This window comes from Dreissena polymorpha, chromosome 1 (genome assembly GCF_020536995.1).
Source record: "Dreissena polymorpha isolate Duluth1 chromosome 1, UMN_Dpol_1.0, whole genome shotgun sequence".
NCBI classification, from domain to species: Eukaryota; Metazoa; Mollusca; class Bivalvia; order Myida; family Dreissenidae; genus Dreissena; species Dreissena polymorpha.
Window position 1 is genome coordinate 15925209 of NC_068355.1, and position 25371 is coordinate 15950579.

General features: G+C 36.2%; 2 protein-coding genes across 2 annotated transcripts in view; both read right to left on the reverse strand.

Annotated features, from left to right (window-relative positions):
• LOC127872353 (U1 small nuclear ribonucleoprotein 70 kDa-like) overlaps positions 1-25371 on the reverse strand; it is a 121172-nt gene that overhangs the window by 7811 nt on the left and 87990 nt on the right. The window contains 3 exon segments of the mRNA XM_052415687.1: positions 1670-1948; positions 4206-4307; positions 14021-14102. Of these exon segments, the coding sequence (XP_052271647.1) occupies positions 1670-1948; positions 4206-4307; positions 14021-14102 (463 nt within the window).
• LOC127872198 (uncharacterized) overlaps positions 5422-25371 on the reverse strand; it is a 229571-nt gene continuing 209621 nt past the window's right edge. Inside the window, exon 12 of the transcript XR_008045724.1 lies at positions 5422-8887. The gene's annotated coding sequence lies outside the window, so the exon portion shown is untranslated. The remainder of the gene's footprint in view (positions 8888-25371) is intronic.

The window sequence follows — 25371 nt, forward strand, 5'->3', positions numbered from 1 at the left end:
CCTGTCAAGGAAAGGGTTAACAAGGTTTTACTATATCCATATAAGAACAAGAGTGCCAAACTGTCACAAGATACGCCCGTTCGAAGGTTTTGGACACCATGCTCAATGCTTGAAAGTGTCCTCAAGACCTAGTTATTGACCCGGCATGACCCATATTTGAACTTGACCTAGATATCACTTAGATGTAACATCTGACTAAATTTGGTGAAGATCAGATGAAAACTACTTCAATTAAAGAGCGGACAACATGCTTAATGCTTGAAATGCACTATGTGACCTCGTTTTTGACCCGGCATGACCCATGTTCGAACTTGACCTACATATCATCTAGACACAACTTCTGACCAAATTAGGTGAAGATCAGATGAAAACTACTTCAATTAGAGAGCGGACACCATGCTAAATGCTTGAAATGCACTAAGTAACCTCGTGACCTAGTTTTTGACCCGGCATGACCCATATTTGAACTTGACCTACATATCATCTAGACACAACTTCTGACCAAATTTGGTGAAGATCGGATGAATACAATTTGAATTAGAGTCCGGACAAAGTGGCGCCGTTGAAAATGCACTAATTGACCCTATGACCTAGTTTTTGACCCGGCATGACCCATATTCGAACTTGGCCTATATATCAACTAGATGCAACTGCTGACCAAGTTTGGTGAAGATCGGATGAATACAATTTGAAATAGAGTCCGGACAAAGTGGCCCCTTTGAAAATGCACTTATTGACCCTATGACCTAGTTTTTGACCCGGCATGACCCATATTCGAACTTGGCCTAGATATCAACTAGATACAACTGCTGACCAAGTTTGGTGAAGATCGGATGAATACAATTTGAAATAGAGTCCGGACAAAGTGGCCCCTTTGAAAATGCACTTATTGACCCTATGACCTAGTTTTTGACCCGGCATGACCCATATTCGAACTTGGCCTAGATATCAACTAGATGCAACTGCTGACCAAGTTTGGTGAAGATCGGATGAATACAATTTGAATTAGAGTCCGGACAAAGTGATGCCTTCCGCCCGCCGCCCGCCGCCCGCCCGCCCGCCCGCCGCCAAGGGGTTTCACATAATACGTCCCGTATTTTATACGGGCGTATAAAAATGCAATGCCCTCAGGCAGCCATGTTTTTCAACCAAACCATTTTCATACTCATCAAAGATATAGTTAGGACACATGTTCTGTCCAAGTTTCATGAAGATTGGATTACAAATGTTATTTCTAGAGTATTAACAAGATTTTACTATAGCCATATAAGGAAAAAAATGCCCCGCCCCTTGCGGCCATGATTTTCAACACACTGAAACCATTTGCGAAACATCCAAGACATGTTATGTGTTCTGACCAAGTTTATGAAGAATGGACAATAAATGTGGCTTCTACAGTGTTAACAAGGTCAATGTTTACAATGGAGACACACACGGGACAAAGGCAATCAAAGCTCACCATCAGCACATTGTGCTCAGGTGAGCTAAAAATATATACTTTTGCCATTAGGAATGGGGCAGTATACAGCCCCGAATTTGGAACCGAAAAAAACACTGCAACTGCATCATACAAATTATCATGATTTATTATTGAGACTAACAATTAGTCATAACAAACATATAAGGGCTTATCAAAAAGGTCTGCCTGTTATTTTCAGCCCCTGATTACCTTCTGGGCCTGCCTCCTTGTCCCGTTGTTTCCTGTCCCTGCTCCTACTACGCCGTCTCCTCTCTCGGTCTCGCGGTGACTTAGACCTACGCCGTCTCTCTGGACGCTCCCGTTCTCTCGATGGCTCCCTGCTGGGTTCCCTCTCCCCACGCTCAGCACGTTCAGCGCGCTCTCTATCTCCACGGTATCCACCGTCACTGCGTGTTGTGTAGTCATCACGACCAGAGAAGCGGGTGTTCTCATCTGGGCCGCCCTTGCGAGTACCCCCTAGACCTCCACCTGAGTGAACATCAAATAGCATCATATGGGTCATATGAGAAAACTAGGCATAATGCAATTGCTTAAAGTGTCGTCCCAGATTAGCCTGTGCAGTCCCAACAGGTTATTCAGGGACAACACTTTCCGCTTTTATGACATTTTTCGTTTAATTCTCTTCTTCGCAAAACTGCAATTAAGGCGGAAAGCGTCGTTCCTGATTAGCCTGTGAAGACTGCACAGGCTTATCAGGGACCCCACTTAACGCACATGCATTTAATCCGCTTCTTCTTATTTATGGTGGAGGTATTTTCATGAATTCCTGCCAGATTTATATTGGCAAGCTTTACTAATTAGATCAGCAGTAGGTCTTTTCACTGTACAGCATGTAAGTAAAATTAAGATTTTTTCCTTATGTGTAGTCATATAACATGTATTGTCATAATTGGTCCAATACATCATCACTACCCAGAGTCAAAAAATATAATAACACTGAAATGTTTTAATCTTCAGCTAAATGAAACAAGGGCTGTTTGTAAAACATTCATGCCCCCCATCTGGGCTGTCAGTTGTAGTGGAAGCCATTCTGTGAATATGTTTTTGTCACTGTGATCTTGACCTTTGACCTAGTGACCTGAAAATCTATAGGGGTCATCTGTCAGTCTTGATAAATTGATCCAATTTTGCTGGATGGGAGAGTCCACTAGGCATAAATGAATTAAAGACCTTGAAGGATGACATTGACCTTGACTTTTCACCACTCAAAATGTGCAGCTCAGTGAGATACACATGCATGCAAAATATAAAGTTGCTATCTTCAATATTGCAAAAGTTATCAAACTTTAACCAAGATTAAAGTTTTTGGACACACACATACAATGAATGAAATATGGGCTGTCAGTTGTAGTGGCAGCCATTGTGTGAATACGTTTTAGTCACAATGACCTTGACCTTTGACCTAGTGACCTGAAAATCTATAAGGGTCATCTGCCAGTCATGATCAATGTACCTATGAAGTTTCATGACCCTAGGCATAAGCATTCTTTAGTTATCATCCAACCCATTTTACTATTTTGAGTCACTGTGATCTTGACCTTTGCCCTAGTGACCTGAAAATCAATAGGGGTCATCTGCCAGTCATAATCAATGTACCTATGAAATTTCATGATCCTAGGCGTAAGCATTCTTGAGTTATCATCCGGAAACCATTTTACTGTTTTGAGTCACTGTGACCTTGACCTTGTGGCCTGAAAATCAATAGGGGTCATCTGCCAGTCATGATCAATGTTCCTAATTAGTTTCATAATCCTAGGCGTAAGCATTCTTGAGTTATCATCCGGAAACCATTTTACTGTTTCGAGTCACTGTGACCTTGACCTTTGACCTAGTGACCTGAAAATCAATAGGGGTCATCTGTTAGTCATGATCAATGTACCTATGAAGTTTCATGATCCTAGGCTTAAGCATTCTTGAGATATCATCCGGAAACCATTTTACTGTTTCCAGTCACTGTGACCTTGACCTTTGACCTAGTGACCTGAAAGTCAATAGGGGTCATCTGCCAGTCATGATCAATGTACCTATGAAGTTTCATGATCCTAGGCCTAAGCGTTCTTGAGTTATCATCTGGAAACCATCTGGTGGACGGACAGACGGACGGACCGACTGACATGTGCAAAACAATATACCCCCTCTTCTTCGAAGGGGGGCATAATAATCAAATATGACTGTTCTTAATTTCTCACACATTTAACTAATTACAATGAAAGGTTGTTACCCTACAGTTTTGATAGTGATTCAAACGAAAAGCCTATCAGAAATTTGACAACATTTCATAGAAAAATTGAAAGTACAATTAAGATTAAATGTAGAATTTCAAGAATATTTAAAAAAATCAATTCACTTTCATTGTGTATGAAAAAACAACAATAATTACTTAACGAGAAAACAAACTGACAAATGGATACTTACTGACTTGTTGATACTTAATAACTGATCAATTTTCAAAACTGACCAGTTTTTTATACTAAAGGCCAGTTATCATACTTACTATCTGACCTGCAATTGTAATTTATAAACCAACCAGTTATCCTACTAACAAACTAATTAGTTTCCAAACTAACTGACCAGTTTTCACACAAACTAGCAAGTTTTCATACCAACAAACAGACCTTTTTTTTAATTAAATGACCAGTTTTCATACAAAATAACTGACCAAATGTCAAATTGACTACATTACAACAATCGAGTTTTCAACAAGCACTTGATGTAGTCAACATACCCAGCCTACGAGGCCTCCAGCCTTTCACAGTACGACCCCTTTCCACATCAACCAAGACCCGACGTCCGTCAATTTTCTTGCCGTCCGCATGCTTGTAGGCAGCTAGAGAAAACCAGATTAGTGAAGATATCAGTGGTTTGTCAAAGAGACTTGAATAAGAAAACAGGAAATCTCAGTGCAGAATTTAACATATGGATGGTTCAATTACACACTTAATAATATTTTTGTTATATTATTTATGTTAATTGTTCTATACATGTGATTGTTTACTGAGTTATGTATCACATTTTCCACACCTCACCTTAAATGTATGGAAAATGTGAACATCCTATGCCAACGATTAATTTCTTCGATCATAAGTGTGACACAATTTCCAGGCCCCAAACAGAGCAAACCATAAAAGGACCTATGTGCACTTTGTGTTAAAATCTAAGACAAATACAAAAAGGATTCATTTTTACTCTGCCGCATATCTGAAAAGCAAATGGATTAATACATTAAACTGTCTCGGAGCGAGATCAATTCATGTTTTGCTTCATACTTACCCTGAAAAAGAAATGTCTGGGGAAAAAAGAGAAGTAATAGAAGCTTATTTAAACCCACAACCCCTACAAAATATCACAACAGCCCTTACATATGTTAAACACAAGGCCTAGAAGCTCAAACATTTTTGTTCTCACGAAACATGTTTTTTTTCTCAATGATGATGTTAAATGGGTGACAACTGGATACATCATTTATGAACAACAAAACTTACGCCTTAACCTACCGACATGGGATTTGCACTTAAACCGACGAGTTTTTGGCATAACGCAGCTGCATTTTATTTCAGCTATCGTTTCCCCGACGCAGCATGGGTCCATTGCAATGATCCATGAAGATCAAACCCAGCTTACCTGATCAGTTTTACAAAAATATCCCACCCACTGTTTTTTAATATATACATACCCCACCCATTGAATAATATTTAAACCTGACACAAAATTGTGCTGTAAAATTGAATTATGTTTTTGAATAAAACCCAACAATTATTGTGAAATAATTTGTGTACAATTGATACGATGCTGTTTACAACGATAAAAGTTGTTTATTAATAGATCTTATTCTTACTTATTTACACAACCCCGGCTTACCAACATATACAAACCCAAATCTTGTGTGTTTATTGGGACTTAGTCATTACTGAATGTGGACCGTCAATATGACCAGTCTGAAGCAAAAATAACAAAGACAGATTAGTTCAGTTCTAACTTTCTTCAAGCAGAAAATTATAAGTATCACAAAAAGGTTTCAAATTGAGTCCAAAATTCAGTGCCAACAGCTAAGACTTACCGACCACAAAACTTACCAAAAATATATCAGATATGACTTCCTATGATGTTAAATTATGTATAATTCAGAATTAGCATAGCACTTACCATCCCAAAATCAGATAATCAGAAAAACATTTTTTACTTTTGATCTTACCGCTGTATGAGATTTTTAGGAATAATAGTTGAGTCTTGTCACTTACCACGTCCTTATTTTTGCTTCACTACCTTCCCCTTCAGTAACATACAAGATTTCATACTATAAATGTAACAAAGTCCCATGTAGACATGTTATCAACACTTATCTAGGCATGTTAATATTTTCATAGCTTAATATTTTCAACTAACACAATATCACACAAAAGCATCTTGAGTATCCAACTGAAACCAAAACTAAAATAGTGACATGTTCTTTGGTGATAATCTTCTCCCTCTGGCTTATTTCATTATGCATTTACTTAACCCATTCATGCCTAGCGTCCTGAAAAAAGGACATTGCAAACAGCGTAAACCCAGATGAGACGCCGCATGATGCGGCGTCTCATCTGGGTCTACGCTGTTTGCTTAAATGAATTTCTTTATGAAATATTCTAAATATAGAAATAAATATATTTGACACCCCTAATTTTGGAAACAAATTGATCCAATTTAGAAGGATGGGAGAGTCCACTGGGCATAAATGGGTTAACATAAGCGAAAGCAATCGCTCAATGTTTTGTTGAGACATTGAACTCTAAACATTTGATTTAGCAGTAAATGTTTGGTCTTTTAAAGTTTGTAAAGCATTCTCTTAACCCATTTATGCCTAGTGGACTCTCCCATCCTTCTAAATTGGATCAATTTATTTCCAAAATTAGGGATGTCTAGTATAGATATTTCTATATTTAGAATATTTCTTACAGAAATTCCTTTAAGCAAATAGCGCACACCCTGATGAGACGCTGAATCATGCGGCGTCTCATCTGGGTCTACGCTGTTTGCCAAGGCCTTTTTTCTAGACTCTAGGCATAAATGGGTTAAGCAGACTCTACAATCGTTGTGTGGGTTGACACCTAAGGGCAGCAGGTTTCAGATGGATTCTATCAGATGCCTTTCTATAGCGTAAACTAATCAAACATAAAGACATAACAGATCAGAGTAAATCAGACAGTGTTCATGTCTGAACAATAAATATAATTTCTTAATAAACTGAATTGTTCTTCTAAAGCCACACTACTTTCAAGGTAAACACGTTCTACCTTGCAGATAGAAACACAAGGGCATTGTCCTAAAAGCTATTAAGGAAACTTGATAACTTAAAAACAATAAAATGAAATTAAAAATTAGTTTTCTTTCCTTTGATGAAAACATGCAAGACACAACTTCACATGAGTTTATTTCAAGATTTTTTTTAATAAAAAATTTAAAATTAATGTTTGAAGAATTTTTTATTTATGTTTTTTTTCTACCAAATTATTTTGGGGGCGCTAAATGATTTTATTAAATAATTTACATTATACAGTAAACAACACGCCATTGTTGTTTTACAGTATGTTCTAAGAATGGTGGCTGTGATAACAATTTTTTCTACATAACAACAGCTGAACTTGGTTATCAAATCTGAATAATTAAGCTTTATAATTATACACAAACCAGAGGATGCAAAATATTTCGAATTATTTTAAAAATATTGATATGTTGACAAAATTATTATTTGAAATATAGTATTTTTTCTCCGATTTCGTTTTTTGAGATTTTTTGTCTTTAATTTTTCAATACATTCTAGTATAAAATAACTCTCCTGTTAATGATAAACTAAAGCTATTAAATACTGATTTAAATTTAACAACATAATGTTGTGAAGTGATAATTGACTGAAAGTGGGTCGTGTCGTAAAAGTTTTATCCCTGATATAACACATATCAGAAACACAGAAATACAATCGAAAGATGAAAAACATTGTACCTGGAAATTTGTTTGATATGTTAAATATTCTTAATGATAACAAAGTTCAGCTGTAACTTAACAACTTTAAAAAATCGCACAATATCTGCAGCAGCTGGAACAATAGAGATTCTTCAGTATTCAAGACCTCTACTTTACAATCATTAGCAACTAATATTCTGCCAAAAGATATAAACACCAAAATAATATGTCATTGACAAATGTTTAAACCCCATAAAAAGATGCTGAACAAAAACACCAGTTTATGCAACCAAATTAAAGTCAGACAATACAAATTGTATCATATTGTGTATCATACCAACAAACAACAAAAGGCAATTAGTACTGGTAAATGGTAAACATCAGACAACAGTATACCAGCCCCCCCCCCCCCCAAAAAAAAACACAAGTTATTTGTGTGGCAGGGATGTGAAATTTTCCTCATCATTGGGGTATGAATTCTGTGGCTCAGTTAGTTATGTGCACTGAAAGGATCTTGTTGTGCTAATTGTTTACCCACCCAGCTAATGCCTTCAGACTTCTACAGCTATCTGAACTTTGATGGAAATTACATAATGTTGGAAGTGGAATTTGCCTCTTGTTCTAGTAACAACACCTCAGAACAACAGGTAAGTCAGTATGCTTCTGAACATAGCCACACTTTATATGGCTATGTTAACTTATTCAGGTACATATTGGAATGGTGTTCATAATTGTGTTGCCAGTTAAAACTTCAGTTGGACAAAATTAATATTACAAAAGTTTTTCCATAATCCTAACTTTGTTCTGGAAAGTTGGAATGCATTGTTTCTTGAAAATATTTATTAATTAAAGACTTTTAATATATTGTGCCCATATTATATTATCACTGTTGCGATAAGAATACAACTTAAGACTTATTAACCTGTTAAGGAAGAAATTACCTTTTTTGAAAACCACAAAAATGACAGCCTTTTAAAATAATGATCATAGTAATGCAAATTTAAAAGAAAGCCACTTTGTTAACAAAATAGTAAGCACTACAACCACAAAATCCGCACAATTTAAAGTCACCAAACACCTGTCTGAATTACCTCCCCTAAACTTTGGAAATTATTATGTCATTTATATTAATTTACTTTTTTATGCCTTCAGTAGTGGGTTCAACAGTTCACAATCTCAGATGTTGTGGTATCAATCTTTCAACATTTGCATTAACTTATTGTTATACTGTTACTGTACTTCTGCACATTCTTCAAATATTTATAGCAGAATAAATCCATGCTGTAGATTGCCTCTATGAATTCTCAACATTATTTAAATGCAAAAAATTATGAAGACAATTTGCATGCAAGACAAACTGCATGATGACCAATTTTGTAAGTTCAATAAAAATAAAATATACATATAACAAGATGTGTTTGTGAAACACAATGTTCCCCTATATGACGTTTGACCTTGAAGGATGACCTTGACCCTTCACCACTCAAAATGTGCAGCTCCATGAGATACACATGCATTTCAAATATAAAATTGCTAGCTTCAATATTGCAGAAGTGACATTACATGAACAATTTTGACCCATATATTTGACCTTAAAGGATGACCTTGACCTTTCACCACTCAAAATGTGCAGCTCCATGAGATACACTGCATGCCAAATATCAAGTTGCTATCTTCAATATTGCAAAAGTATTCACAAAATAAGTGATTTGGGCCACATATATTTGACCTCTGACCTTGAAGGATGACCTTGACCTTTGACCACTCAAAATGTGCAGCTCCATCAGATACACATGCATGCCAAATATCAAGTTGCTATCTTTAATATTGCAAAAGTATTCATAAAATGAGCGATTTTGGCAACATATATTTGACCTCTGACCTTGAAGGATGACCTTGACCTATCACCACTCAAAATGTGCAGCTTCATGAGAAACACATGCATGCCAAATATGAAGTTGCTATCTTCAATATAGCAAAAGTTATTGCAAAATGGTAAAGTTGGTGCAAACCAACCAGCCAACAGACCAACAGACAGGGCAAAAACAATATGTCCCCCACTACTATAGTGGGGGGGACATAAAAATACATAGCAAATTGATATCTATCTGTAACCAACGACTAACTGCAAAACATCCTTGCCATCTCTTGTAAATTAGTAGTTATACCGCCACAAACGAAGTTTTGGGGGGTATATACACATGTAGGAGTGAGCTTGTCTGTCTTGACTGTCTGTCGGTCAATCGGTTGTTCCGTCCGTGTCCGCTCTCTAATTCGAGAAGTTTTCATCCGATCTTCACGAAAACTTGGACAGAAGTTGTATCTACATGATGTTTATGCCAAGTTTGAACATGGGCCATGCCTGGCCAAAAACTAGGTCACAGGGTCACGCAGCACATTTTAAACAGAGTCATGCGTTTTTTAACATTCAGCATGGTGTCCGCTCTCTAATTCAAGTAGTTTTTATCTGATCTTCACCAAACTTGGTCAGAAGTTTTATCTAGATGATCTGAAGGTCAAGTTTGAACATGGGCCATGCCAGGTCAAAAACTAGGTCATGGGGTCACTTAGCACATTTTAAACATTGAGCATGGCGTCCTCTGTTTTTTGTGAAGACAACATGCTAAATATTCTGTGTCAACATGGCATGTGGGGGTATTTGTCATGTCTGTGACAAAGCTCTTGTTTGTGTTTACATATATTAGGTATAACCTGTATACTTTATTTAAGCATGTTTAAAATTCTAGAATGTTAAAGGTATCCTACACTAGGCTTTGTGCTTTCATGAGCAGGGGAGAAAGGGCAAACAAATAGGTTCACTAGACAAGACAGAACCCAATAAATTAGACAAAAACCTATTTATGTATCCATGAAATAGGATTTTTCAAATATAATGGAACTGACCTATTGTGGACACTGGTAATATTTGAGTTGATAAACAAATTATATTTACCCGGGTATACGATACTTGTTGTGATATTATACTGGTTACTTTTAAAGATTTTTCTTCATAAACAACATCAAATACATGAGGAAGGATTCGTTTACCTGGTAATAAATTACTTATGGTCTCATGTATACAATCACGATTTTCCGAACTGTTCATTTGTAACTAAATTGGTTTATGAATGTTTTGCCTGTTGAAGTAATATTAAATGCTTTTTATAAAGACTTGGTTGTTCCATTAATTATTATCCCCACGCTCAGAATTGGAAGTGATTAAGTTGTTATCTCTGCAGTCTGTCCTTCCATCCGTCCGTCCTGGCCACTATCTTCACCTACACTATTAGCATTTGGACCTTAAAACTTAAACACATGGTATCTATAAGCATATGTGCTACGGTGCACTATTTGGAATTTTGATCTGACCCCTGGGTCAAAGTTGCGGCGTGGGGATATGCGTTGGCCATGGCCGCGCAATTTCTAGTTATCTTTGTATTTATTTATTTGTTTAGAAATATTCAATGTTTTAAAATGACATCTGATCCAAAATCTATATTTGAACTTTTATGTACATTTGATAATACAACTTATTGATTCTCTGTTTACAAGTATTTCAAAATATGAGCTTGAAGGTTTGTGTTAAGTCTTACTCAAGACAATCTTACTCAATTCATATTGTGCCCATTGTTTTCTCATTATGTTTCTAACACTAAAAACATTTCTTCTCTGCAACCTGTTTTCACCTATGGAGGGAAATCCACTACAGGCCTTTCTTAGTACAAAACATACAAGTCTGGCAAAGTAATAAACTTGTGTGAAATGAATTAGAAAATTTCTTACGTAATATCTTTGTTACTGCTTATGTGTTAATTCCAGGAAACAATCTTAACAAATCCCTAGTACTTAAAGTACACATTTAGCAAGAAAAGAAAAAACAAGAGCTCTTGAAAAGCCCTAAGTCGCTCAACTGGGTTACAAAGGAACTGACCTGTTCTTTGCTGCCCAATATTTCACTAGAAGAAAATGTTCTAACCAAGTGTCATGGAAATTGAACTATAACTGTGTTTACAAGGTTTTACTATAGCCATATAAGAAAAATGTCCACCTCCCCGGCAGCCTTGTTTATCAACAGACCAAAATAATTTCAACTCATCTGAGATATTATTAAAACAAATGTTCTGACCAAGTTTCATGGACATTGGAAAATAAAAGTGGCCTCAAGAGTGTTAACAAGCCGAAGGCTTTACTATAGCCAATTATTAGAACAATGGTTTGACCAAGAAAAGAAAAAAAGAAAATTGCACTTTACTTTACAGTGACTTAACAAGTGTTTAAAGGTTTTTACTATAGCCATATAAGGAAAATGCCTTGCCCCCTGACGGCAATGTTTTCAACAGAAAAGAACCATTTTCCAACTCATGATGCACAAAAGGTGATCACAAATGCTCACCATTGATCATGTCATTAAGCAACAGAACAATACATTTTGTTATAGGCACATACAGTTAAAGTGCAAATCAATCTTGAAAAGAGCATATTTTTATCATTTTCATCAAACTGCCCATTGCAATTATGTACATTTTAAAAGAAAATAATGTTCAAACAATGACATAGTGACCAGTTTCATAACAAATATTTTCCCATATATTCTTTGGTATTCCATCGAACTTAACAACTGGTTAAATAATACCAATTGTAATGTCATTCTGACATGTAACAAATCATGTAATGTTTCCAACATATTGACTAATAATTTTTTTGTTCTAACTGCTGCATAATTTATATAATTGTGAAACTATTTGGGAAAACTGAATCTTCAAACGTTCATATAGTTATAAACACTGCCAGAAAAGTCCTAGCACGACAAACTTAGCTCAAATGTATCATCCATTTTTACATTTCAGGTGAAAAAAATATATTACTTGATTTGAAGATATAATAAACATAACATTTCAAGTTTTTTCTGTTGCAAACAAAATCAGAACTGATGTCCCAAATGGATTGACAACGTACTTAATATTGTTACTATGTCATTCATATGTTTGAAATTCCATTGCATTTATCTGCAATATGGACTCTACAGTGATCAACAAGACTGGACTCCTAGTAAACATCCCTTTATGAAAACTTGAAGCCAGTCAGGACCTTTATTTGGAAATATTCAGTAAGTTTTTATTTTAACCCTTTCCCACAAAGATATATATTTTGGACACACTTGAAGTCCCTTAGAAACTCAAATTCAATTAAAGAACTTTTTTACTATATTCAAGTTTTAAAGCTTTCATCGCCATCCCTTAGATACTGATGAGCAGCAAACAGCATAATACATGAACAATGAGTTAGTCGCAAGCTGTTCTGGTTCTATGCTGTTGGCATTTAGCAAGTATTCACATTGATTTTGAGTGGCAAATGGACACATTTACCATATAGTTCATATTGTGCAAAAAGGCCCAGCAAATTTTAGTTCTAATGGAAATCAACTCAATGGAATTTCAAACAACAGATATAATAGTTGTTAGCTAATGATATTTTACTGACATTTTAAATTGACATTAAATACGATTGTAACTAAACATATGTCAGTCAAGAAGCACAGGAACAAACTGAGTTTTTCTTAAAGCTATTTTCCGTATCAATATAAATATATCCTTACAATAGTTAATAATGATCAAAATTAGCATATTCGTCCTGCATTGTTTTACTCAGAGCTTCTGAGTTCTACATAAGACATGATGTTCTTTGTTCTTGCTAATAATATATATGGGCCGTGCTCTGTGAAAAGGGGGTTAAATGCATGTTAAATGTAGACTGCGCAGGCTTATCTGGGACGACACTTTACAAGCATGCCTTAAACCCCTTCTGTTAAATGTAAACTGCGCAGGCTTATCTGGGACGACACTTTACAAGCATGCCTTAAACCCCTTCTTCACAGAGCACATCCATATTTGCTAAGTTTGATAACTGAAGATCTTGTTTTTAAACAGACCTACTTGTTAAAACTTGCAATTTCTTATAAATCTCAAATGCACATAAATATGATACAAACTATAGCAAAAGAATAGATCTTATTACATGATTTTAATAAATTATCAATAACACTTAAACAGCAGATGAGCTTTCCAGAGCATTCTCATGACAAGAAATTCACCATTATCAAACATTAAAACGTAAAAGGACTATTGACACAACCAAAACTAAATAATAGACTATCTTATTTAAAAAGAACAAGTACATGTAATTTAACCAATATACCCTTCTTACAGGCACTTTTTAAGTTATCAATTTAGTAGCTGTTGTTTTTTTTTGCATGAAACAACAAAAGCAGTTGTGCTCTTTAATAGACACCTGAGTCCCCAACCATATGCTTTAATATACCAACAACTCCGCTTAGGCAAATGATTAAACAGAAAGTTGATTGGCTCCTTATTTATCTAAACCACAACAGCCCCAATCCCTGCACAGCCCCTGAAACAAGACCCCCCAAACTAAATGAGCAATCCTCCTCTTTGCATTAATCCCTAAGAAAAAACATCAAGCCCAACTGACAATAGTAAATCAAGACCCACCCCACCCAATACCAGAAAAATACAATGGTTGATATAAGGAATTTCTTGTCTTGAATGGTCTGATGACTGCAATTTCAGTATCAATACGTACAGTGCATGTCCCGCTCATGTTCGTACTCAATGAAGGCGTACCCTCTAGGCTTGCCGCCAATCTTGTCAGTTGTTAATTTAATCTGGAAAATAAAACATGGGACATGGTGCAATTTGCCAACTTTGATTTTGTGCACTACATGCTAAAGGGAGACAACCTGTGCTATTCACAATTCAAATTGACCCAGGTTAGCTCCCTTCAAATATTGGTTTCAATTATTTCTGAGGATAGTTCCGCCAGCCAAAGAACAAATGAAACACAATTTATCAATCAATACAGAGGTTTACTGGATATATGCTGCTGGTTAATCTGATTTCATTGAGATTCGGGTTTTTGGTCTCCCGTTTTGGAGAGATATTGTCAACATAGAATATAAAATCTAAATTTTAAAAATTGTACCATGGTCATCAGAAAAACGAAACACCAGTTTTGTCCTTTTATTTTTTGCTTATTATACCGAATGAAATCACAAATTGAATCATGGCAAAAAGTTTTAATCATCAGCCATGAGATTAGTAAACTACTACTATTTGTTTTGGTGCCAAAAGCATGGGCAAAACAACAATTGAAAGTAGCTATGGAGTTTCCAGACCACTGAATCATCCACAAAACATGCCACTATTTGCTGGATTGAAACCTGGACTGTAGCATGTTTCAGGAACATCTAATTGAAGAAAACGCTTTCTGTCAAAATGCAACCTGAAAGCTATCAATTTTGCTTCCTGCAATAAGACAAACAATTGAAGCAATATTCCCCTTAAAGGCTGTTTAATCTGGGTATTTAATCATACAAACTCTCATTTTTCTTTTTTTGTTATTTGTTGTGTTTTTCTTCCCTCAGATTGTATTTCAAATTTAAGTGCTCATCTGAATGCAGAGGATTTTATAGGATTCAAGTCAAACAAGGGAACGATGATACTGACTGTCAAGAAATTTGCTTTCTTCTCTGTACCAGACAGACATTTTTCTCAGAGTGGATATTCCCTTACATTGATATGGGGTTGAAGCTTTGATTGCAGCTTTCTAACCTTTGACAATATCCACATATGGATTTAAATAAATCCTGTTTTGACACAAGTAAACGTTTGGTGAAACCATCAAATTGATGGTGATAAGACTCATTGCTCGGGGAAAGCCAAAACAAAAATATTAATGACTTGTCTATTTGCAATAGAAGTTTAACTTTATTAAGATGCGGAATCAATGTTCATAAATAATGTTAACCCTTTGCATGCTGGGAAATTTGTCGTCTGCTAAAATGTCGTCTGCAGAATTTCTAAAATTAGCATTTTCTTCGATTTTTTTCAAAGAATACTATCAGAACAGCAAACAGTTTGGATCCTGATGAGACGCCACGTTCTGTGGCGTCTCATCTGGATCCAAACTGTTTGCAAAGGCCTTTAAAATCCGGTTCCCGCACTGAAAGGGTTAAAATATATATTTACAGACATGTTAGATGCAAGTGCTGGTGGAAAAAAAAGCATTCAACAAGATGTGTTTGTGAAACACTATGTCCCCTAATATATTTGACCTTTGACCTTGATAGATGACCTTGACCTTTCACCACTCAAAATGTGCTGCGCTCCATGAGATACACATGCGTGCCAAATATGAAGTTGCTATCTTCAATATTGCAAAAGTTATGGCAAATGTTAAAGTTTGTCACAAACAAACCTACAAACAAGAGGCCCATGAGGGCCTGAATCGCTCTACTGGCTGGAATCAATAGGGCTCAAGCCCTTGAAAGTATGAACAATCTGAGTAAATTTTAAATAAACAGACCCAAAATGGGAAATTTATCGCATAAACAAGAAGAAACGTAAAATTTAAACTTCAAATGGCTCCTTTTCAACAATAAATTGGACAAATTTTCTTCACTCTCAATGGGGTTCTGGCCCTTGATGATATAAAACATCCATTGAAGTTTCAAAAGGATAGAACTTTATATGTAAACAAACAAGAAATGTGTTTGTCGGAAACACTCTGTCCCCTTCTGCGCCGCTTTGAATTATTTTTTTTTGACCTTTGACCTTGAAGGATGACCTTGACCTTTCACCACTCAAAATGTGCAGCTCCATGAGATACACATGCATGTCAAATATGAAGTTGCTATCTTCAATATTGCAAAAGTTATGACAAAATGTTAAAGATTTTCATTTTTTCTCAAATTCAAGGGGAGATAATTCTGGCCTTATAACTCCGATATTGCTCATTTTCAATAGGGTTTGACTCATCATTCAGATAAAGACAATGTGCAAGTTGGGAAATGATTGGATGAAAACTGCGGACTTTATTGCGTAAACAAGCCTTATTTCACAATTTTCTCAAATTCAAGGGGAGATAATTCTGGACATTTTACTCTGATGTAACCCATTTTCATAAGGTTCAAGTCCTCATTAATATAAAGACACTGAACAAGTTTGAAAAGAATTGGATGAAAACTGTGGACTTTATGGCGTAAACAAGCCTTATTTCACAATTTTCTCAAATTCAAGGGGAGATAATTCTGGACTTTTTACTCTGATGTAACCCATTTTCAATAGGGTTCGAGTCCTCATTAATATAAAGACACTGAACAAGTTTGAAAAGAATCAGATGAAAACTGTGGACTTTATAGCGTAAACAAGAAAAAGTCTAACGCACGCATGCACGGACAGACGACGGAAACCACGCCATGACATAAGCTATTCAGGCCTTCGGCCAGTAGAGCTAAAAAACCAACAGACATGGCAAAAACAATATGTCCCCCAGTATAGACTGGGGGACATAAAAAAAATTGATTACACTATCAGGTGTTTTTATCATGTGGTATTTCAGTGTGCCCTTTAACAGCTGCTGATTGATTAAATAAACCAGTCTAGATACCTGTGGACTGATTGCTTCAAATACCATTAGAACCCATGCAGCCACAATTTCCTGAATTTTAGTGAGCAGCATGAACCAATTAAATAAATACACAAGATCGTCAATTCTGTTCAGGTTCTTTTCATTTGAAACGACAAGTCACATGACTGCAATCCAGTCCAGCATTCAGTAAAGCTCTTTGAAAGACTTGAGAATTAGGATGTCTGTGATGAATGTAATGCGAAAGTGACACCTAATACAACTTGCACAGGGATCTATCTAGATTTCCGAGAAGAACCATGAAAGCTGTAAATGAAATGGCTATTCAAAATTACAATGTTTCAATTTTTATAAGAAATAAAGAAGCTGGTTATGGTATTTTTGTAAAACATGGAATACGTTTATTGTTGTTTAGACAAACCTACATGCAAAAAATATTTCACTGTCCAAACAAGTAGTGATCAATGAGTGGACAAATATATTTTAGACAGAAGTGCTATTGAAAAGGTTTTATTTTCCACCTTTTGATAAAGCTATTTTTATTAATATCATAAGATAAATAAGTTTCAATAGATCAAGCTTTGAATCCATGCCATTCCTGCAGAGGACTCAACTTCCCAGCATCAATCTCCCAAATGGAAGAATTTCTATCACAACACTGCCAGAAACAAATAAGACATCATTGTCAAACATTCCAAAGATTATAGAACTCGGTCAGACAGATGGATGGTTTGATACATCACATTTTCTGCTAACTTCAATATCAATATCAAACCCAGAGTAATGGATGATCCATGTTATTGTAATGGAGATTTCTGTGAAACATCACTTGTATAAAGCCCATCTACTTTTGACATTTTTTCTGGAGTCTTGTAACTTTGCCATTTATGGCACAGAGCAAAACAAAAATCAAACAACACATAAGAGGGCAAGATGACAAACCTTTTACCACTAAAGATACGTATTTTGACGCATTTGTAGTCCCTTAGAAAGTAATATTTAATTAAAGACTTTTCTAACTTTATTCAAGATCCAAACCTTAAATACTGATGAGCAGCAAACAGCATAAAAACTGAACATAACAAACATGAAAATTATGTGTTATGAAAAATTACATCATACAGTTAATGTCACATAATATTGACATAATAAAACCAAACTTTACTACACAGGAAACCAATGTTCTGACCAAATTTCATGAAGATTGAGCAAACTAGAAAGTTAACAAGATTTTACAATAGCCATATAAGGAAAAATGCCCCGCCCCTTGGCAGTCATGTTTTTGAAGCCAAGGTAACCATTTCTGAACTCATCCAAGATATCATTGGGACAAATCATCTGAGCAAGTTTCATGAAGATCGGAAAATAAATGTGGCCTCTAGAGTGTTAACAAGGTTTTACTAAAGCCATATAAGGAAAAATGCCCTGCCCCCTGGTGGCCATGTTTTTCAACCAACCGACATCATTTTCAAACTCATCCAAGATATCATTGGGATGAATCTTCTGACCAATTTTCATAAGGAAAAGACAATAAATGTGGCCTCTACAGTGTTAACAAGATTTTACTATAGCCATATAAGGAAAAATGCCCCGCCCCTAGGCAGCCATGTTTTTCAAGCAAACATAACCATTTTCAAACTCATCCAAGATATCATTTAGACCAATCTTCTGACCAAATTTCATGAAGATTGGACAATAAATGTGGCCTCTAGAGAGTTAACAGGTCAAATGTTGACGCCGCACAACGCACGACAGACGACTGACATAAAGTGATCACAAAAGCTCACCATGAGCACAACGAGCTAAAAAGGGTTTAATGCATGTGCACAAAGTGTCATCCCAGATGTGCCTGTGCAGTCCTCACAGGCTAACACTTAAGGCTGTTATGAATTTTTTCCTTTCAAGAAAGACACATCTTAGCAAAAATCCAGTTTAGGCGATAGTGTTGTCCCTGATTGGCCTGTGCAGACTGCACAGGCTGATCTGGGACAACACTTTATGCGCATGCATTTAAAAATCTTTCCGCAGTGCTCAACTCATATCTTTTTACATGCTACTCATTCCTTGTAGCAACAAGAGCACCGCCTTGCGGGTGCAGACCGCTCATCTATTTTCTTTTTAAAGGTGAAGGGACTCTCATTTTCAATCACAAAGGAGGGAGGGGCGGAGTGAAGAGGGGTGTATAATGTGGGGTGTGGAAAAAAAAAAATCGGGGGATGGGTGGGGGGGGGGGGATTTTTGGGTGCGATGGTTGGACGGTATTTCAAACATAAATAATACAAATAAATATTTGTGTTTTTAACCGTTTCAAAAAAAAAAAAAAATTGGGGGGGGGGGGTGTTAAAGTGTGAGGGTGTGGTGGTAATTTGTGAGATGATCTTAAAAAAAAAAAAAAATAGGGGGGGGGTGATTCGGGTGGGGGGAGGGGGGGGGGGAGGGGGGGGGAATCTTGGGTGCGATGGTTGGACGGTATTTCAAACATAAAATAATAAAAATGAATATTTGTGTTTTTTAAGTTTCAAAAAAAAATTGGGGGTGGGGTGGGGTGGGGTGGGGTGGGGGGTATAGTGTAAGGGTGTGGTGGTCATTTGTGAGATGATCTTAAAAAAAAAAAAAAAAGGGGGGGGGGAGGGGGAGGGGGGGAGGGCACAGGGGATGGTTTGGGTGGAGTCTATTGTGGTATGTCAGGTAAGAGTAGTTTTGTCAAAGTATCAATCAAATCTAATCATAAATAAAGAAGTTATGGCAATTTTAGCAAAATTTAATAATTTGACCTTGAGAGTCAAGGTCATTCAAAGGTCAAGGTAAAATTCAACTTGCCAGGTACAGTAACCTCATGATAGCATGAAAGTATTTGAAGTTTGAAAGCAATAGCCTTGATACTTTAGAAGTAAAGTGGATGGAAACACAAAATTTAACCATATATTCAAAGTCAAAAAAGGGCCATAATCCCGTAAAAATGACAACCAGAGTTATGCAACTTGTCCTTTTACTGTACCCTTATGATAGTTTGCGATGTTCCAAGTATGAAAGCAATATCTATGATACTTTAGGGGTAAAGTGGACCAAAACAAAACTTAACCAAATTTTCAATTTTCTAAGTATAAATAGGGCACATAATTCTGTCAAAATGCCAGTCAGAGTTACATTACTTTGCCTGCACAATCCCCTTATGATAGTTAATAAGTGTTGCAAGTATGAAAGCAATAGCTTTGATACTGTAGGAATAAAGTGGACCTAAACACAAAACTTAACCAAATTTTCAATTTTCTAAGTATAAAAAGGGCACATAATTCTGTCAAAATGCACGCCAGAGTTATCTAACTTTGCCTGCCCAGTCCACTCATGATAGTAAGTAAGTGTACCAAGTTTGAATGCCATAGCATAGATACTTTCTGAGAAAAGTGGACCTAAACGCAAAACTTAACCAAAATTTTCAATTTTCTAAGTATAAAAAGGGCACATAATTCTGTCAAAATGCACGCCAGAGTTATCTAACTTTGCCTGCCTAGTCCCCTCATGATAGTTAGTAAGTGTACCAAGTTTGAATGCAATAGCATTGATACTTTCTGAGAAAAGTGGACCTAAACGCAAAACTTAACTGGACGCCGACGCCAACGCCGACACCAAGGTGATGACAATAGCTCATTTTTTTTTTCAAAAAATAGATGAGCTAATAAAATGCATTTGGTAAATTTGGTTGTTCATGAGCTCAGGTCATACTTCTTATTCTCCATAATACTGCAATACGAGAAATGTGTTTACTAAGGATGCATGTTCATGCACATGTCCCAAGGAAATTGTTCCCATCATATTTCTTGTTCTACTTCATACTGCAATATGAGAAATATGTTTACTAAGGATGCATGTTCATGCACATGTCCCACAGGAAATTGTTCCCGGCATATTATGTTTGCCAGTATGCTATATCAAGACACTCTGCTAATGCAATTACAATATTGTCAACAGCATTATCATTCTCAACCAGACAAAACATGAGAAACATCATTTTTAGGGCTGCAACAATATACCGGTATATCGGTATATATCGCAATACGCAATCCGCATATTGTATTGCGATATGATTTTCATCATACCGGTACGAACATTTTACAAAAATTCATTCACATTTTGTCCAGAAAAGCCATCCGAAATAATGATAAAAAGGTAAACAAAACAAAGCAGTGTAAATTATTTTTAACGTAAAAATAGCATTCTAAAAAGTGTATTATACAGAGTAGCGTTGTTACATGGGAGCATGCATTCGATGCTTTTGAACAGATTATCGTTGAATAAATTGCGCACAGCTGTAAATGTTTCGTTCGATTCTGATTTGAGCATTATTTGTAATCCGAATTTCGGAAACACGCTTCCAAATTTGAATGCTAACGCGACAATTAAAAATTATAGCGTCAAATAAACAGTGCTTTATCCTTTGTCTCAATAAAAAGCGCGCGAAAATTATACAGACATGTAGAACGTCGCATGGAAAGTATGGGTGTATTTTGTGTTGTATAAAAACGGGAACATCACGTCAGCTGAATTACGCGTGTTCAGTGGGAAAAACGCCCCGGTTGGACGTTATTTCATCACATCTTTAAATAGTAACAATTGCAAAAATGCATTTGATACTTAAGAAAATTTGCGAATGCTTGTGTTTCTTATTATTCTTGAGCACATTTGTAGTAAATATTTACCAGAATTTGCTTTAAAATTGGAATTTATGGGATTATCGGGTAATTGGCAAGTTATAATTTTGGTACAAGTTAGCAATATATTGCGATATATTGCAATACGGGTTTTTTAACTGACAATATATTGCAATACGGTTTTTGGCGTATTGTTGCAGCACTAATCATTTTTACCAATTTCACCATAAAAGAATCCTGATTAATGACAAGATGGACCCTGATTACAAAATAGCATGTATTGAAACACTAGTGTACACTATATAAGGTCATCATCAAGTAAAAAGCTGGAAGATGGAATATAGTTCAGGCTGGCTCTACGAAAAGGGGTTTACTGCATGTGCTTAAAGTGTCGCCCCAAATAAACCTATGCAGTCCGCAAAGACTAATCAGGGATTACACTTTCCACCTAAACTGGATTTTTATCAAGAAGGGTCTTCCTTTAAACAAAAAGAAACAGTCGGAGACAGGTGATGCTCCCCAAAGGTTTTTTTTGTCACAATATTGCACTATATATTCAGATAACAGGAAACGTCTTGAGGGGCATAACTGTGGACAATATAATACGATGGATGGTTTAGCAACTAAAAAAAATTCAAAGGGCCATAACTCTCTAAATAATTCATCTAACCAGAACCCACAAATAACATGCACATCTCCTCAAAGTAGTTAAGCTTCCCATAAAGCTTTATTGAATTCCAGTCAGTAGTTGGGGAGAAATAGCGCGGACAAGAATTGCACTATATGTACAGTTAATGGAACATTTCAAACGGCCATAAGTCTGTGAAAAAATCATCCGACCAGAACCGGCTGATAATATGCACATCTCTTGGTAGTGAAGCTTCCCATAAAGTTTAATTGAATTCCGGTCATTAATTGCTGAGAAATAGCCCGGACAAAAATTGTGCACGGACGGACGGACACACACACGTACAGACGAAGCGGCGACTATATGCTGCCCCAAAAATTTTGACCCGGCATGGCCCATGTTTGAAGTTGACCTACACATCATCTAGATTCAACTTCTAACCAATTGTGGTGAAGATCAGATGAAACAACTTGAATTAGAGAGCGGACACCATGCTGAATGTGTATAACATACTTAGTGACCTCATGACCTAGTTTTTGATCTGGCATTGCCCATGTTCGACCTTGGCCTTAAGATCATCTAGATAAAACTTCTGACCAAGTTTGGTGAAGATCGGATGAAAACTACTTGAATGAGAGAGCAGACACCATGCTGAATGTTAAAAAACGCACTAAGTGACCCCGTGACCTAGTTTTGAGCCCAGCATGGCCCATGTTCAAACTTGGTGTAGAGATCATCTACATACAACTTCTGACCAAGTTTGGTGAAGATATTGGATAAAAACTACTTGAATTAGTGACCCAATGACCTAGTTTTTGACCCGGCATGACCCTAGGTCAACCTTGACCTAGACATCATCTAGATACATCTTATGCCCAAGTTTGGTGAAGAATGGATGAAAACTACTTGAATTAGAGATTGGACGCCATGCTCAATGTTTAAAACGCACGAAGTGACCCCGTGACCTAGTTTTTGACCCGGCATGACCCATATTCGAACTTGACCTAAACAGCATCTATATACATCTTACCAAGTTTGGTGAAGATTGGATGAAAACTACTTGAATAAGAGAACGGAAACTTAATACGGACAGACAGTCTCAGACAGACCGACCGACAGACAAGCTCACTTCTATATACCCCCCATAAACTTCGTTTGTTGGGGTATAAATACAATAACAGTGGGAAGTGTGGTCCTTGATCAGGCTGTGCAGACTACACAGGCTAATCTTGGATGATACTTTACACACATGCCTTTTTGCAGAGCAAGGCTCATTTTCATTTTTTGCAAACCTGGTCCAAACACTGAATGTTTGGACATTTGGCATTGCTTATTGCAATCCTGGTCCAAACACTGAATGTGGTCCAAACACTGAATGTTTGGACATCAACCCTGGTCCAAACACTGAATGTTTGGACATCAATCCAGGTCCAAACACTGAATGTGGTCCAAACCACAATGTTTGGACATTTTGCATTGCTTGAAAATGTGAGCTCTGTGGTTTTGGTTTTCTTAGACTTGCTAACTTTAAACATGATTACACCCTAAGGTATTCTTAATATCCGAAAGAGTTTCAAAATCAACAGCTGTATGAAAGTCCGCTTATGAAACATTAAATACATCGAAATCAAATAGAAATACAAGCATCACCATTTCTAGCCCCAATCAATCTGACTGCTATGTTGTTTTGTTAAGCACAATAAACGAGATTGCTTTTTGGTGCACTTTACATCCAATTCCATGTGACAGACCCGGAAGTGCAGTAGAAAGATGCATTGGATAATGTGTCCGATTATGATAAATATTCAACATCACTTAAAACTGTTGTTGTGAGACAACTTTATTACTACAGTAGAACTATTGAGAAGTTAATCGGTTTTACACTATCTGTATATGTGGACATTATTGTTGATTATCAATCAGATTTCTTACTCTTGAACAAAATAAATATTCAGAAGTTTAAATATTGTAAACAGTTCTATAGTACATATTTATTGACTTGCTACATGTAAATCTAACCTTTGAAGTGTATAAAAATATATCTTGGCTGCAATATACAATATTCTTTTACCATTTATGTTGTTTTTTCTATGGTATCTGCTTCCTATAATGTTTAGAAGTCCATGCATTTATAAAATTGCATAAGTATACTTTTGTCATTTGTAAAAAAAATTGTTCCACTAAAAAGTACTTGGTAATGTCATCACACCTGATGCCTGTAAAATGTTCTCTAAAGTATTTCAAAGTGCATTCATATATAACATTTTAGGTGCTATAATTTTATCTTGTAAGGCTTGTGTTTTATGCCAAAGTACTTGATAATGTTATCGCACCTGGTGCCACCATATCCATAATTTCACTGTTCATCAACTCAAATTAAGATTTCAATCATTTCATGAAGCTTTGTTATTATGGTACAAACTCTACCAAAAATATATCCTCTCACAATAGATTGTAGCCCTACTTTCAACACATATTCTTGATATACCAGATAAAAAGTGTGGATTTGCGTAATAAAGCAATCTGGTTTTCGTCAGATTCATGCGTATTTTGACACAGCAAGTGTTGAAATGCTGGCACATATATTACCTCAACCTTCAGCATAAACATAGATAATGTATGTTATGTGCAAACCTTTATTAAATGCATTTTAATTGCAATCCATGCAAATGTTCTGTTATGAGGTAGATAATTGTTTAGGTCTGTCAATAACACTTTTAGAAAGAATTGATCTCTTTATTTGTTCAATGCCATGCACTGAATTGCAGTGTGCATTGTTCAACATTCTTGTCTTCAAATGCGGAGGACTTAATTAATACTAGTTAACACTTTGCATTATGCAAACTGTATTTACAAATACAAATGAGCCTCGCTCTGTGAAAAGGGGGCTTAATGCATGTGTGTAAATTGTCGTCCCAGATTAGCCTGTGCAGTCTGCACAGGCTAATTAGGGATGACACTTTCTGCCTAGACTTGAGTTTTTTTGCTAAGAAGAGACTTTATGTAAACATAAACGAAAAATATCATACATGCTGAAAGTGTCTTCTCTGATTACCCTGTGTGGACTGCACAGGCTAATCTGGGACAACACTTTATTCACATGCATGGAACCTTCCGTTCACAGACCGCTGCAGGCATATGTGCAATTTTTCTTGGGTCTAAATTCTTCATGTAAGATAAATTTTATTGTTGTTTTTCAACTGTTTACTTTCGAGGACAAGAACTTCAAA